Genomic DNA, 16,622 nt, shown 5'->3' with positions numbered 1-16,622 from the left:
TCAGCAGCCTTTCTATTTTTAACTACCATGAGTCATCTGATTGACTATAGCTTTTACATAAAAAACAGTTATTTGGAAAAGATTGATTTGGACTGTGAGGAGAAGAAGATAACAGCAACTGAGAGATGGTGACTAAACTCTCTATTTAGTGGAAGTAGCGCTAGCCTCATGAAACATATGGGAATGGACCTGTGGCGTTTTAATATATGGATTATGTTCTGAATATCCCCAGAAGTTGCCATCATAATTAAATATGTGTTCTCCAATGGGGTGAACCTCCTGCCTTTCTCCTCCCATTGCATTTAGTCTCAGTAGAGTTATCACTTAGAAAAGAAAGTGTGTCTATATTTTCATGAAGAATGAGATAAGAGGAAATAGGATTTAACTCTAAGCTGAGCACAGGAAATTTCTGGCCAATGTGATCTGGGAGATTAGATTAAGTTTTTCAAAGACTAGTAATAGAAATCCTCCTTCCTTGAAAAGATTGATTTGAATTGGTTTAAATATGGAAAAGCAGTAGGATGAATAAAGTGACTTTTATAGTTCCTTCCAGATGAAGTTTCCCAACCCCATGAAAAGATTAGAGTTTTGTAGGATTATGGATCTAGAGCTGGAAGAGACCTTCCAGGTAAACCATATCCAACTCCAAGATTAAGTGATTTACCCAAAGTCATAGCAGCCTTAAGTAACAGAACTCAACTGTCCACCAAGAGATTGAGGGAGGAGGGAGGGTTGGATTAGGACTCAGCCTGGAGGCAGTGAAAAAAAAAACACAACATTTTTTTGGAAGAGAATCTTCTTTAGTAAAATTGCTTTCCTTTATATTCCTGTGTATTCATTTAAAAACATTCTGAGAAAGGGCTGTAGATTTCACTAGGCTGCCTTGACACAAAAATAACTCCTAGGGTAGAAGGACTTGCTTCAGGAACATCTTTTGGAAAGAATGAGTGCCTTGAGGTTTGAGAACATTGGGATTTTTGTACCTAAATCAGAGGGGGTATCTCCTTTTTCTGTTTCTCTCTGTGGGGAATGTTGTTCCTCTGGGGTGGTTCAGATTTTAAGGAAATCCATTTTCTTCAAACCAAGCATGCCTCTAAGCACTGGAGGAGTGCTATCTCCCTTCCTGCATTCTCATTGTGAATTTCTATTCAATAGAATTTATGCTACTTGAGGGTAAGGAATATTTAATTTCATAATGTCTAAAATACCAATTATAGTGCTTCATATGTAATAGATGCTTCTTAATGTTTGTTGTTTATGGAACTGCAGAAGATTTGAGCCTCAGGTTTCTTCTGTGTATCACAGAGGATATGGCTGGCCTTGAGACCATTCAAACCTTTGTCAAAAATCAAATGTTTGCTGAGGCTTATGGTATACCTGTTATACCAGCCGTCATACCAGAGAGGATATGTATGGTAGAGGAGAATAGTGGTCCAACCTGTCTTGAAGCTGGGGCTCAATGATATAACATTTTTAGAAACCACCCAACAGATGGTCTATCTGAAGGGAGATGATGCCAGAGGGCACTGATCTGGTATGAATGTCCTGTATTTAAAGTTTTACTTAAAGGCAAAACTTATTCTGAAACTCATGCCTGTCACCATTCTACTTCTGTCCACTATGAAGTGTCTTTCTGGTCTCCCATTGTTGAAGGTTTTAGGAGATGATGGCCTAAGTTTTAAAACATAGGGAGCATAGCTCTTATGTGGGCTCATAATGGCACTCAGTGGGACATTCTATGTGGGTGCTTTATAAACATTTTGAGTTGAGGTATAGTTGTAAAATCACCATCTGTCTGTCTGGCTCTATTTCAACACTCATATGGGAGAGAGGCTTTCTTTTCTTCCCCCTGGCCTTTAGCTAGTGATCATTTCTATCGAGATCAGTGATACCAACTCAACCCAGAATCAGAACAGGACAATCTTTGCTTTTTCAAAAGCACCTTTAATACAGCCTATCAACCTGGCAAGGTAGTAGAATATAGTACAACTCAGATACATAGTAAAATTGATCTTACCCAATTATATAATCTCTTCTACAACAATAAAAAGAATTAAATGACTTTTAAAATGAACTCTATTAAAAAAATAAAAACATCTTAAAATTCCTACTTATATGGATGTGGGAAGGGGGGTGGAGAAGAGAAGGAAGAGTCATCAGAGGTTAATTTTTCCAAAGAATGAAAGGATTTTGGAGATCTAAGAGACCTTTAGGGACTTATGAATGAGGTCCTCCTCTCATCCATTCTTCTGAAAGTCTTTCAAGAGAGCTGAAGATGCAGGTGTAACATTTCTTCATGGTCATAAAAGTCTCTGGTCATGCCTTTACTATTTCCATTAAATGACAGATATTAAAAACAGCAAGGAAGGAACTTAAAGGGTTGGGCTGCGATTTGGGGAGATTCTTCTATTTTGGTATCCCAAATACATGGTAGGATCCAGTCTATGACATCTCTTATATGCCTGGAGAATCTAGGTGTATAGTTATTCATCAGGTGTTGGTAGGTAGTCTCATCTCATGCTAAAAGTGGTGGGTAGATGAAGAAAAAGGGAGGTGGAAGTTTGAAGTCCATTTGATGCCTTATCAGACCTAAAATGATGGAAGAGAATAGGGAAATCAGTCACTGGAATAATGAGGTCTTTGGCAGGTAGAATAGCTGGAATTGTTTGGTGGTAATAATAGAAATGGTTTAGCCTAGAGTATCCTTGGGGGGTAGGGACAATGTTACCGTATCTATATCTAGACTGCAGAAACGATTAATACTAACATCATATGATAATTTGATTAAGCTGATGAAATAGGAGTTGAAATCTTGGACAAAATACTTTGCCTTAGTTTCCTCATCTGTAACATGAGGATTACTTCTTCTCTGCCTATCTTATTAGGCATAATGTATATGAGTGTGAATTGAAAAAATGTAAAATGCCATGGAAATTTTGAATTTTATATATGTATAATTGTTTATATACATATATATATATATAAATAATTGTGTATTTGTCGGTATAATTGTATATATGTATGCTAAATATATGTATTTTATAATCTGAAATGGCAAAGTCTAATGAGGATTATTATTAGAACTTGGCAAGAATCCATTACTAACCCTTTCCTCCTCTGTAACCCCAAAGATACATTACTTACTTTAGTTTGACCATAGACGAAATGTCATAAGCAGGTTGAATGCCACAGTCTTCAAGAAGATGATACGGAGCCCAATCAGAGACAAGTTTATCAAGTTCAAGTCTTTGTCTAAAACATCAAGTTGACATAGGGTTATTGGAGCTCACTTTGGGAGTTCTGTACCCACTGTCTGATGAGGCCTTACTCCTGTCCAAGGAAGGCCTAAGTCTACCAGGCAGTCAACAGTCTGGTGATGACTGGCCATGATCTCTCTTGGTTTCTCTCTCCTCCTAATTGTGGACCCCATCTTGTTAATAGTCTCTTATCTATTTTTTAAACTATAGTCTGTTCGAGCTGAGAGGGACCTCAGAGATCATTTACTTCTTGCCCAACACCTATTTTACAGGTGATGAAACTGAGGTCAAATAATATGCATGCGATCAAACAACCAGTAAGGGAAAAAAGTGAAAGAAACCCTCACTTCTCTAGTCCAAAGTTTTTTTTCTATCATGTAGTACCTGCCTTCTGTTAACTTTCAGACCTGAAGCATTTGTAGACTCAGGAAAACCCATTTGGTTATTAGGTTGCAAGATGGATTGATTCAAAGAGGCAATGTAACTTGAAGCACATGCATGGTTTAGGTGGGGAATGAATGATTCAGGGGCCTCTCAGTGGAAATGAGTATAACTTAAAAAACAAAACAAAACACAAAACACTCCTCTCTCCCCCAACCAACAAAAAGAAAACCAAGGAGATAATGGTCCTTGATTACTGAGAGGAAATAACCTCAGTGTTGATTCAGCTGTCCAGTGCTCTATTATAGTTTAGCTCATTCCAATCATATCTCATCTTCGCTAATAAGTAATTCACTTTGGCTACTTATACAACAAAGCCAAGATATTTTAGGAGACCTTAAATGAATAAATGGTCTAGCAGGAACCAGCTTTAGAGGGTATGGATACCAAGAAGGAAAAATAATTCAGACTATGGGAGGAAAGTGACCTTTGAAAAATTACTTCATCTCTCTAGTTCTCAATTACCTTATCTACAAAAGGAAGAGGTTGGGCTAGATCAGAAGTTTTTTTTTTTTTTTTTTTGCTTTGTATCATGGACCTCCTTTGGCAGTATAGTGAAGTCTATTGATCCCTTCTCAAAACAGTATTTTTAAAGATCATAATTGAAGGAAATGTCAAATTTCAGTTGAAAATTAGTGAAAATTAAGATGTATTTTTTTCATGCAAGTTTATCAACCTTATGAAATTTATTCATTGATCCTTTACATAGGACCTAGGTTAAAAATCCTTGAGGTAGATGATTTTTAAGATCCCTTCAAGCTCTAAGTCCTATATGATTGTCAAGAAAACAAAAAAATCACTTAGGATTTCAAGTGTTGCTCCTATTCCCTCACTTCTGAGGTAGGTCTTCTGGATTGTAGGGGCACTCCTCTCCTCTTTAGAGTTAATATGCATTTTTCCCTTCATGTCCTTCCCAGTTCTGTATTCAGGAATAATTTCTGGTACATACCTGTTTCAAAGCTTTGTTTCACATCCTTGACATTGCATGTGGAACCTGCAAATAGAAAAAAAAAACCCAATAACTTTCACAGATCCTCAAGTTGATACCTTTGCCCACCCCAAATCATCTATAAGCTAGGAAGATATGTCTAATTAGTGTGCAATATAGACATAGCACCTTTAGCTCTTGCGAGAAGGACTCTTATGTGGTGGTCAAGAGCAAATATTCTCCATGACTTCTCATGGTTGGCTTATTTTAGATGAAGATACCCTCCTACTACTGCACTTCCCTATTTCCTTTTTCCTCCCTCCACAACTCAAAAAGGATTGCCATTGGGCTAGTAGGAAAGGAAAGTTTATTGATCACTCATCCTCTCAGTAATAAAGGTGCAAGTTAAATGCCCTCTTTATTTGGATATAAGACAGAGATATCCAAAAGTAGAGACTATGGGATGGAAATAGATTTTAGAAGCTTTTTATCTAGATGAGAGCCATAGCAGAACCCCTACAGTGTAGCAAGAATCATCTTCTAACCTGAGGGCTGTGTAAAATTGACCAAGTTTTGCAGGAATGCATCTGTGCAACTGAAGGTTGATTTACTACCCCAGGCCACTGCTCCATAGCTCTTGGATTCCATTGTCATCATCTCTAGCACTGTTGGGTTGCTACCATTTGTGTATTCATTTTTGAAGGTTGTATTATAAGAACCAGTGTCTGTGAGGAGGCAGACTGAAATGTCACTTGACTTGGGGCTTGTTAGTTGGTATAAAGCTGGCTCAGGGTTCTTGATATCTGTGAACAAAAAAGACATGGAGTTAAAGAGATGCTGTTTTTATCTCCTCTTGTATTTTCCTACTCCATATTATTAACTCTCCACACTGAGCTGGAAGTGGAATCTTGAGTCTACAAAAGGTGAATCTTCTCTGCTCAGAAGATAATATTTTCAGATTTTTATGAATTAGAGATAATATAAATAATAGATCCTGTGGTTAGTTAGACATTGCATACTACCTCCCAAAGTCAAAGAAAGAAAGGTCCTATACATACCAAAATATAACACTTTTTGTAACAACATTTCAAGCAAAGTAGATGTCTATTAATTGGGAGAATGACTAAACAAACCTAGTATGTAATGGAATATTCCTTCTATATGAATCAATCAGTTAGCTTGTATTAAATGTCTACTATGTACCAGTCAACAATCTAGATTCTGGGGAAGAAGCAATTTATATGATGACTATAAAGAAACATAGAAGACTTACATAATCTGCTGTGCATAACGAACAAAACCAGGAAAATGGTATGAATACAACAATGTATACTGAAAGAATAAGATATATATAGCTGCATGCTATACAATTTTAATGATAAAATTTGGCCTTAATGATAAAGTTTGGCCTTCAAGAAGAGAAGACAGTGTCCTTTTTTCCCTTTCATTGCAGAAAAGAGGAGGCTGACATATAGTCAGATATGTTGGTTAGTTTTATTGAACTTCTTCCTTTCCTTCCTCCTTTTCTCTTTTTTTTTTTGTTCTTTGTTAACAAGAGATGACTTGTGAAGGGTAGTGGCAGGGGAATATTTGGAAACAAAGGTGAAATAAAAACAAAGATAGTAATATGAAATATACTAAGATAGAGTAAGAATCATAGATCAAAATTCCTAGCAAAGACACTGAATAGCTTCTAGTTTGGTAAAGATAATGATTATTATCCAGACTATATAGTTAATTATAATTAGATTATTAACTATGTAAGTTATCAACCACTGAAAATGAATAGAGTTGGAATTAGAAAAGGGGAAAGGAAGAGTATGTTGGGTTGCTTTTGAGAAGTTGTGAAATTCTTTAATTAGCTAAACTCCCTGAAACAGTCCCATTTTTCAATAGAAATATTTATAGGTATTATTGTATGTCTGTCAACCCTATGGTTTTCAAAGAAATATGGTGTCTGAAGAGCCAATACACTGTAAACAAGGAATTAGAGAAGACCTGGAATAAAGGATGATATGAAGGAAATGTCTAGGGAAAAATATGAACTGGTCATGTGCTAGGAATGATGGATGACTGATGAATGTCTTGTTTTCTCCATAGGTGGTCTTGTGATGTCAAAAATGAGAAGAACTAAAAGGTTACATATCAACACCAATTTGGGATGCCTGTCACTAGGAGATTTCTATCTCAATAACATTATGGTATATGCCTCATGGCCCTGTTATAACATTTTAAAATCTATTGTATCTATGTAATAAAAATAGTAACAGTTTGTCTTTACAATGTACTCCTGTGAAATAAGTAAAAGCTGGATTCTCTATTTTTGGGCCTTAAGCATTTTTTAAAAAAATATTCAGGGCTTTAAGGGATTCTCATTGGGGGTGCTTCACAATTTCCTATGTTTAGAAGATAAAAGTAGAAATTTGGAGGGAAAAACAAACACATCCAGACCACCCAGAGAGGCGAACAGAATTGGGGTTCGATTTTCCTGCCCACAGGCCTCCCACCAGGCCAGCATCATTGCCTGCTTTTTTTCTGCTCAGACCTTATACTGCACACACTAAGCCGTTGTGGTCTTGGCTACATAAACATCCTGCAGAGCTGAGACCTGCAGAAACCAGCCCTAGGCATAGATGAGAGAGGCTGAGTCAAAAGAAAAATAAACCAGAGAGATGACCTTTATGCACAGGGCTGTTCTCTCCCTGGAGATAGAGTAGGTGGTGGAAAAGTCTACTCCTACAAATTAGCTTGTAGATATTTGATTTAGATATTTGAAGAATATATATTCATATTCTATTACCTGCCCTGAGGATTATTGTGAGGAAAGTCTGTAAACCTTAATGCATTTTATATATCCATGCGAGTTTTTATTACCCACTGATGAAGTCTATTCTTTTCTAAGTAAACATCCCCCACTTCCTAAAGTAATTGGGTTTGTTGAACTTGGAAAAGATAGGGTTGGGGGAAAACTCCATCTGTACTAATAGATTAAGAAGGAAATAGAAAAGAAGTGGGGAAGATTTGAGTGTTCATTAGAGAGGACTGGTAAGCATGTGAATAGATTATGGAGGAGCCTGTAACTACTTTCCCTTGTAATCTTAAAATGTGGGCTAGATTCTTTTCTACATAGGTAGAATGTGATTGTTTGGAGAAAGAGGTAGCCTCGATGGTAGTCTTTCCTAAACTGTGAACAAAGGATCACTTCTACTTGCAATAAACAACATCAAATACTCCTGCAAATCAAGGAGACAGAGGAAAGCAGAACTCATGCCAGGATTTACTGTGTGGTTTCCTAATTTTTTTAGTCCCCAGGCACAGGGTCACTTGGAAGTCTTCTTTCAGTAGCTCTCTGAGGCTATAACCACTCAGAAGACTAAGCATTCAGGGGCTTATAGACTTGTGTAGCAGCCCCCAGACCCGAGTCACATGGTTTTAACCTCACTTAATGCTCTTTTGTGCTGAAGGCAAATAGGCTAACGGGTCTTTCCACATCTGCCCACTGTTCATTTGGAATCCTAGGACAGACAGAGTTGTTGCTGCTCTAACATTTAATACAGTACACTGGGTGCCACTCCCCAAACTAGTTCCAATTTTTCAGTTTACAGATTCCATTTTCACTTTCATTCTCCTTCCATAAACATTTCCTTTCCCTTTTATACCTCATTCCAAAACTCCAAATTAGTCCAACTATATGTAAAACAAAATGCTGTGATGGAGATAAAAGGATGAAGAATATCATAATTAGTTGTTTGCTTATTGTTTCTTCTGTCCCCCACCATTAGACCACAAACTCCTAGAGGAGAGGAGCTGCATTTGTCTTTCTTAGTATATCTTACTCCTCCCCTCAAGTGTTTAAGAGTGCTTGGCATATAGTTGATGCTTAGTAAATGCTAGTTGACTTGACTCTCAAGTAGTTTACAATTTAACACGGTCAATATAGATTATACTAAAATATATTTAAGGAAGACAAGAAGAGATGCAGATTAAGGGCAATAAGAAAATTGGAGGATTGAGGGAACACTTTCAACTGACTGAGTGTAAAATCCAAACAATTTTTTGCACTATTTGATTTTGCACAAGAACTGGATAAACACTAAGGCCTGAAGCTGTTTGATTTGGCAAGGCTACCCATATTTCTCAGCAGGGGAGTTTACCTAATCTTAAATCCCAATCTACTATTTTAGTCCAACTGCAAATGATTGGAAAGTCATGTTTTAGATCTTAGATATATTGCAGGTGTTTGAATGGTTTACAGCTCACATAATGTTTATGCTACATATAAATAAGTTTATTTAGGCCTAGTTAGCAACACTGGCCATAGGCTTAGACCAAGCTTGTTTCTCAGCAGAATTCTTATATCTCACATAGAATTCATAGAATTTGGAGCTGGTTGGTGTTTAAGTGGTAACTGTCAAACTCATTTTATAGGATTGAGAAATTGATTCCAGGATTAGTGAAATAACTTTCTTAAAATCATATAGGCAATAAGTAAGTGGCAAAGATGGGATTTAAACTTGTCTTACAATTCCAAATCTAGAACTCTTTACTATATCATGTTGCCTTGACTCCTTGCAACCATACTAATGATCAGATCCATGATAGGAAATGAAGAATGAAAATTATATTATAGTCATTTTAGTTCCCTTACCAAATATAAGTTGATTATTGAATCTCCTGTGTACTACTTCTTGTATGTCTATTACAAAAACATCCAGGTATCTGCTCTATTAAATAATAGGTTAACTTCTTTCCAAGGAAAAGGAGAGCAGTAAATGGGCATCGATCACCCTAGGCAACTTCAGCTTCAGGCTGATGCTGTATTTTTATTTCCGGACCTGGCTGTTGCTCTTATTCCTCCTGCTTGGAGAGTTTTGGTTTTGGATTCTTCTGTTCACTTCAAGACCTTGGTGTTCCTATTTCTTCACCTTTGGGATTTTTAAGGAAGTCAGCTTTTCTGATTAACTTTCAAAGACTACTATTACCTTGTTCTATTTGACATTATTTTCAGTATTCCCGCTACGTGTTTCTCTCTCAATCAAGGAAATCATATCACTTGTATTCCCACCTCATGCTGTTGAGCCTAAAATGCATTTTTCCCCCTCTACCATCCATCTGTCATGGCTCAGCTCAAATTCCACTGTCTCCAAGAAAGCTTCACTCTTAACCTCCCAACCCTTCCTGTATAATATTTTAACAGTTTATTGTACTCTTTCTACTCAATGTGTATTAGTTTCGACTCAGCTGTAAGTTCCTTGAGGGAGGGGACCATGTCTTATAATTAAAAAAAAAAATCCCCCACAGTATCTAGTATAAAATTATGCAAATAGTAGGTACTAAATAATTACTACTCTACTAAGATTATTTTTGTGATTCCTGAGGAAAAGTTATCTGTGGCAATTCTAAGCAGTCAGCATTGCTACTAGTGAAGTTGGACATTCCAAAGCTTACCCTCATAGCAGACACTTGAATTGCTTAGCCCACTCATTATACTCTTTTTCCCTCCCCCCAAAACATGAATGGTCAATATACTCAAGAGCTAGCCTATCAGCATTTCATCTTTGAGAGCAGGAATTCCTTCTTTTTTTTCCCCCCACCAGTGCTTAAGATATCTAGTATATTTGGAGGTGCTTAATAAATGCTTGCTAATTGATTTTGACTTGTGGGATTGCATATGCTGACAGCTCAACCATTTGGCATAGTTGATCTTAAATCATGGCATCTATATCCAAATCCTGACTCAATTACTTTTTTACATATGACCTTCGACAATTGACAAATTAATAAGCATCAAGTGCTTATGTTTTTGTACTCCCAGTACTAGATAGAGTACCTGAGATACATTGAATATTAAATAAATATTTGTTGACTGACTGGGTGCCACTGTGCTAGCTGCTTGAGACCCAGAGACAAAAACCAATTGGGTCTCTTAAGTTAATCTCTCAGGGCCTTTTCCTTATCTTTAAAATTAGTGAACTGATCTAGATGGCCTTTACTGGACATCTTATGAGCCTTTCTAGGTCTAATTCCTATAATACTCACCAGACATAACAGTTAATTGAGTGCCTTTCCCCAAAGTAAATTTACCCATAATTCCTATAGTATTCACACCACCAGAAACAGCATTATAAAAAACCAAAAAACAGTGGTCCCATGTATTTCTTAATAGAGGTTAAGAAGTGATTACCAAGTAGATGGTATTGTCCAATTCTTTTCCCCAAGGTGTTCAGAGTTACAGTCCTTGATTTTATTATTTACATTCCTAATATTCAGCCTGAAGATAGATTTTCTGTACTCCCAAATACTGAATTCTGATTTTGTAAAATTTTGGGGCAAAAGAAACATTATGATCTTGTAGTTGCCTCCCTGATGTGCTATAGTACTATGGAAAAGAAGGAAACCCATTACCTTGAGCATAGAAGGATTAATTATTATTTTTCCTTATCCCAATCTACTCACTTACTTGGACAGATGCTCAGCTTGGTCCCCAATCCAAATATCAGACTGCTACCACCGCCTGCTAATTTCTCACAGCGGGGGAAGTCTTTGCAATAACCTTCACAATGATACTCCCTGCTAATGAGTTACATCTCAAGAACCACTTTCAAATTCTTTTAAACTCATTGCCTGGCTCTCTAGGAAACATTTTCCCTCGAGAATTTTAGTGTTAAGGAAGGGAGTCGTTGAGGGGAGTGTAGGGAAAAGGAACATTAGTAGCATTATCATCTCAAAAAGTTCATTCAGATTTAATGTATCCTCTATCCCTCCTTCTCAACCTGTGCTTTGGGATCAGAATCATCCCCATTAGAGGGTCTATAATCTAGGCTTTACTGTTTACTGTTGATCTTGGGCAGGTTACTAAAGTTTTTCAGAACTATAACTTCCCCACCTATAAAAAAAGAGGGGTTAGACTGGATATGACTTCTAAGGTCTCTAGAATTATGATCCTGTGAATACTATTGCTGTAAAATAATTATCACATTGGAAACAGGAGTTAGGTTAAACATGCTTATTATTATTGCCAGAGAATTTAGCTATTCTCTTGCAAGGGCTGAATTTATATTTGCCCATTAATTCATATCTTATTTAGATAATTCCACAATATTCAGATTATTTGATGTTGATATTGGCTTTATTCTAAATCACAGAGCATATGAGATCCTTTTTAATATATCCCTTAATTAAGGCAGGAGTCTGAACTTTTTTCAAAATAAAATATTTTGACAGCTAATATATGATTCAGTATATTATATATCATATCATATAATTTATGTATTTAAAAACATTATTCTGAAACTGAATCACCAGATTCCAAAGGGGACCATGACATACCAAATTGTCCCGTTTTCATTCTTTTACGCTTGGCCTGCTACTGGTGTCTCTTTCTTAGATATGCTAAGTAGAAGTCATCTAAGTTAGTGAATTTCCTAAGAGTAGAAAATGACCGATTCTTATTTGTCATAAATTACCATCTAGTTTTCCTTTTAGTTCTTGCTTTGTCAATTGTGGTGATCATTTGTATCATACTTACAGGACTATATAGTCAGCCTGGTCCCTATTCCAAAAGGCAGTTTTATTATAGCTTCTAAGATATGCATAGTAGGTAACAGTTTTACATGCAGTCTTTGCTTTACCCTATTAGTCTAGATGGATGTGGCAAGGGACATTCTCTGATCTGCTTTCTACTTCCAATCTACAGAATCTCAAAAACCAGTCCTTCCTTTAGCTATTACACCAGGGAAAATTCAGTTATGATGTCAAAAAGGACTTTCAAGCTGCCAGAAACTTACAGGACTATAAATTGTTAAAAACTGGTAATGATTCTTAGAAGTCATTGAATCTATTTCCCTGAAGAAAACTTTTAAAAATAAGAATAAGCATCCATCTGGAGCTATACAAATTGTTAGAAGGAAGAGAATGAAAGCTCTTGGGGGATAGTCACTTGTAGAATTTTTAGAATCACTTTCTGTATTTCACTTATCCATTCATACATTTGTTAACCTCTTATTCTGTGTAGTGCAGCATTCTGTGCACCACTCTTTACCTCACCACTTACTCCTAGAGAAATAACTAGAAAGAACACTGGACCAGTAATCAGGAGAACTGGGTCCTTATTTAGTTACTTATTAGCAAATTATATGGGGTAAATTATTGAACTCTGGGACTCAGTTTCCTGATCTGTAAGACAAGAAAGTTGGATTAAATGATGTCTAATACTCTGTAATTCCAAAATATATTTTAAAAAATTGGTAGTGCTCTTCACATAATTGACAAGACAAATACTTGTGGAATTTAATTGATCATCAGAATTTCCTCCTAATCATTATGATTCTATTCAATCTATTTGATCAAATCACTGAACATTCAAGATTGCTGTGGGGCAACTGCTCAGAGTACATGTTTAATAATTGCTTGGAAGCAGATATTGATGTGGACAAAAGCTGTTCAAAGCAGATATTGATGCAGACAATTAACATGCAACTTATGTAGAACCCAGACACTCAATTTTGCAGTCTACTTACAAGGGACAATGACCACTTTGCTTCCTTTCCCAAAAGTAAGTTTGTAGTCTCCTCCAGTTGCCCACTGTGGAATCATATACTACAAAAACTATTGTGCTTAAGTTCTAAAAAGCTCATTGGTGAGATGCAAAAAGATGCATAGTTTTTGGAAAATCTATCAGATAATCATTTCTCTTTTTGGTCTTGAGAGGAGGAATGGTTACTTACATTTTGAATCAGACCCTCTTTGGCTTTTATGCATCCCTTCTTTGCAGCATTGTAGCATGGCCATTGATGATGAGGAATTTCCAAATTGCACCCACAATGGCTCACCTTTATTTGGCTAAATATGGTATTCAGCTACAATGGTTCCAAATTATCACTCTCTGGCCAATGTGGTGATAAATCTCTTTGAACTTAGTCAAGCTGGTTTGGGAGATTGTATAATCCATACTTCAGGGTCAAACTCAATGTCTTTCTTGCTTGCTAATGCTTATTTTTAAAAATAAGATTTCTACATTTCTCTTAAGATGTGGAATCCTAAGCTAGACTTTGCGTTCTTGTAAATGTCTGGCAAAAGTCAGGAACCTTGAGGAGCTTACTTTTCTCCTTTAATGACAACCAGATGGTGCCAAATAATTCCTAGATTCATAGTCTTATTTTATCCTTGCAAAAACCATTTGTCTCAAATGGCCATGGATGACAAGCCATCGATATGCCAGGGAAGCTGATGCCCTTTACCACCCTTTTCTCTTTCTTCTCTCCCTGTTCCCTAACCATAATAACAGCTTACTATTAGGAAACAACCTTCTTAGGCACAGTAGAATAAGCAGAACTAGGAGAACAATTTGCATGATCACTATAGTCATAAAAAGAATAACAATAAAAAACTTCAGAAACCTTGCCAACAAATTTACCAATCATGACTTAGGAGACTTATGGTAAAAGAGCTTTCTGATCCTAATCCTCAGAGATGTGTTGGACCAGAGATGTTGGAAGAGGCATACATTTTCAGATGTGACTGGTATTGATTTGTTTTATTTGACTGCTTTTTCGATTCTGGGGATTGAGTGGTATTGTTGGAGAGAAATTTATTTTAGGGGTGCGCTGAATCTGTAAAAAGTGAGTATTATAGAATAAGAAAAGAATATCAGTAAATCAGTAAATAAACAAAAAAGAACAGAATATACTCCTTAAACCAGTGACTGAGTGACCAATCTTCACCTATTCAAATCTCATGAATAACTATGAAAAATGAGCTAATAAAACAAAAGCTTAGATAAAAATAATTAGGATTCTCTCAACTCCTGACCAAAGGAGAAGATGAGACACTTACTTTCATGGACCTGAAGCATGGTCCCACTCCCCCAAATAAGATTTCTAGCTCCAGTGTTTGCACTCTGGTTCAAAGCATTACAAAATACCTGCAACTTTGTATGATAAGATGGCTGCCTAAGTCCATCTTCCAAATTCACTATCACATCCCATATACAAACCTATTTCATGGTTGCTTTATTCATGAAATAATGCCACTTTCTATGCCATTTTAAATCATAATAACACCTCCTAAATCCCCTCATCCTCATTATACCAAGTTCTTCCTTGTTGCTTCATTAAATGACTAAAATGTAATTTACCAAAGAGACTGTACCACAGTCATCCAGGCAAAGAAACTCATTTGTAGGAACCGAAAAAGGAAGTATTATTCAGGAAAGCTATTAGAACCCAGACCTGTTTTCCCCTGAGGCAAGGCACCTGTCCCAGTAGAACTTTACTGGCTTAGGATAGGAAGAGAGTTTTCTTTCAGTTTCTTAAGTGGTCTGGAGGCCACTGAAGTGTGGTGGCAAATGTTGAACCTCATAGCCAAAGGAAGGAAGTTTCTTTTCCAGGCCTAATTGCCTGAAGGCATGCTCAGAAACCAATAAATGAAACTCCTTCCCAATATACTCCCAATAATTTCATTAGCTCTGCTTCTCCGAAAGAAAGACACAAGTAAACAGCTCTTGGACAACACAATACTCCTTTATCAGTGGAAAGGGACTTGTCATAGATTGTTCTCAGAAGCTTCATTTCATAATTCTCTCCTTGTTTGGAAAGTTTCCTTTATCATTTCTCTAAAATTCATATTAGGAGTATAGTTTCTCTCCCATGTATGAGAATATAACTTCTACCAGATATACACCCTAAAGGCAGTCTCTGCAATAAACCATCTCACACTACAATATTCATTCTTTCATATTTTCTCTCCACCTCTGAATCTTTCTGTCTCTGTCTCCCTTTTGCCTCTCTATCCCTTTGTATTTCTTTCCTCTGCCCCAAAACTTCATCCTTCAATTTCTTGCTCTCTCTTCCCTATTGATCACAATATGGACTGAATAAAGATTACTCATAGGATTAGATTTATTAACTCAGCCAGATTTCAAGAGTGTTACTTAGAATTGTCTCAGTTGCTCCCAACTTCATTGCAGAAATATTTTTCTTCTTGGGTTTTTGGGGAGTGAAGCTGGATGGATTAGAAAGGGTACATTACTCCTCCATGCTCACTCTCCCAACAGCAGAGGAATAAAAAGAAATAACTCCTGCAAATTTCCTGAATGTTTAGATGTTTAATGAATGTTTAGATGGCATATTGTCATTGTACTGAAAGACTGGGGGCTAGGGCTTTAGTATTTGAGGAAACAATCATTTGGGAAAAGTATCCAAGGGTCCTTTAAAAATGGGTTGAAGGGGATGAGAAACTATTTTAAAGTCATAGTTTGCCAAGGATTATCTCTGAGAGTTCTTAGTTTCCAGGCTCCTTTACCTCATTTTGACTTGTCATATAAATAAGACAAATGGGGAGATAATAGGATTAGTGAAAACCACTAGATTTAGATTCACAGTTTTGTCTCTGTTATCTACCATTGGGGTAATTTTAGGAAAGCTTCTCCTCTCTGGGCTTCATAAAATAAGGATATTGGACTTGGTCTGTAAGATCCTGTCTAAATCCTCCAATCCTGTATGTTTTGTCTAGTCATATGGAGTGCCCGAGCTGGACAGAATCCCAGGTCTTTTTCTCTACGCTACAGTGTTCTCAACATCTTGTCTGCTTCAATGGTTATGTGAAGGTCACTGCTTTCAAACTGCTCCTAAGCTACTTGGAACTTACAGAACAAGATAGTTATTTCTTTTTCTACATTAGTAATTCTGCATCCTATTTGCATCAGTGCTTCAGAGTAGTCCAAGAGATTTTTTGATTTACTGACTTCCTATTCATATGGGGTCCTGAATCATGGTCAGTTTTTAAAAGATTACAAATCTCACAGTTGAGATCAGAGATTCTGCAAGAAGATAAGGGACAGCAGAGATAGAAAAAATATAAGGGAGTGGCAAAAAGCCCTAGAACATGTCACTTGGATCCCCTTTCAGAAAAATACTGGCCATTTCCAGAGCTCACATTCTGGGTCACTGCCTTATAAAAAAGCTAAGGTACCACCCACTGTATGATGGGCTGGAATA

The 16,622-nt window shown here is 36.7% G+C and overlaps 1 gene segment (V, D, J or C); it reads right to left on the bottom strand.

The window, feature by feature from the left end:
• Positions 1-1,923: 1,923 nt before the first annotated feature.
• The window catches only part of LOC100935636, a 91,408-nt gene continuing 76,709 nt past the window's right edge, over positions 1,924-16,622 (bottom strand). The window contains 4 exon segments of the C gene segment in view: positions 1,924-2,589; positions 3,145-3,252; positions 4,648-4,692; positions 5,172-5,429. Coding sequence covers positions 3,146-3,252; positions 4,648-4,692; positions 5,172-5,429 — 410 coding nt within the window.

Source organism: Sarcophilus harrisii, chromosome 2 (assembly GCF_902635505.1).
Source record: "Sarcophilus harrisii chromosome 2, mSarHar1.11, whole genome shotgun sequence".
Classification (NCBI taxonomy): Eukaryota; Metazoa; Chordata; class Mammalia; order Dasyuromorphia; family Dasyuridae; genus Sarcophilus; species Sarcophilus harrisii.
Note: the sequence above shows the minus strand (reverse complement) of the source record. Positions and strands in the feature narration are given on the sequence as shown.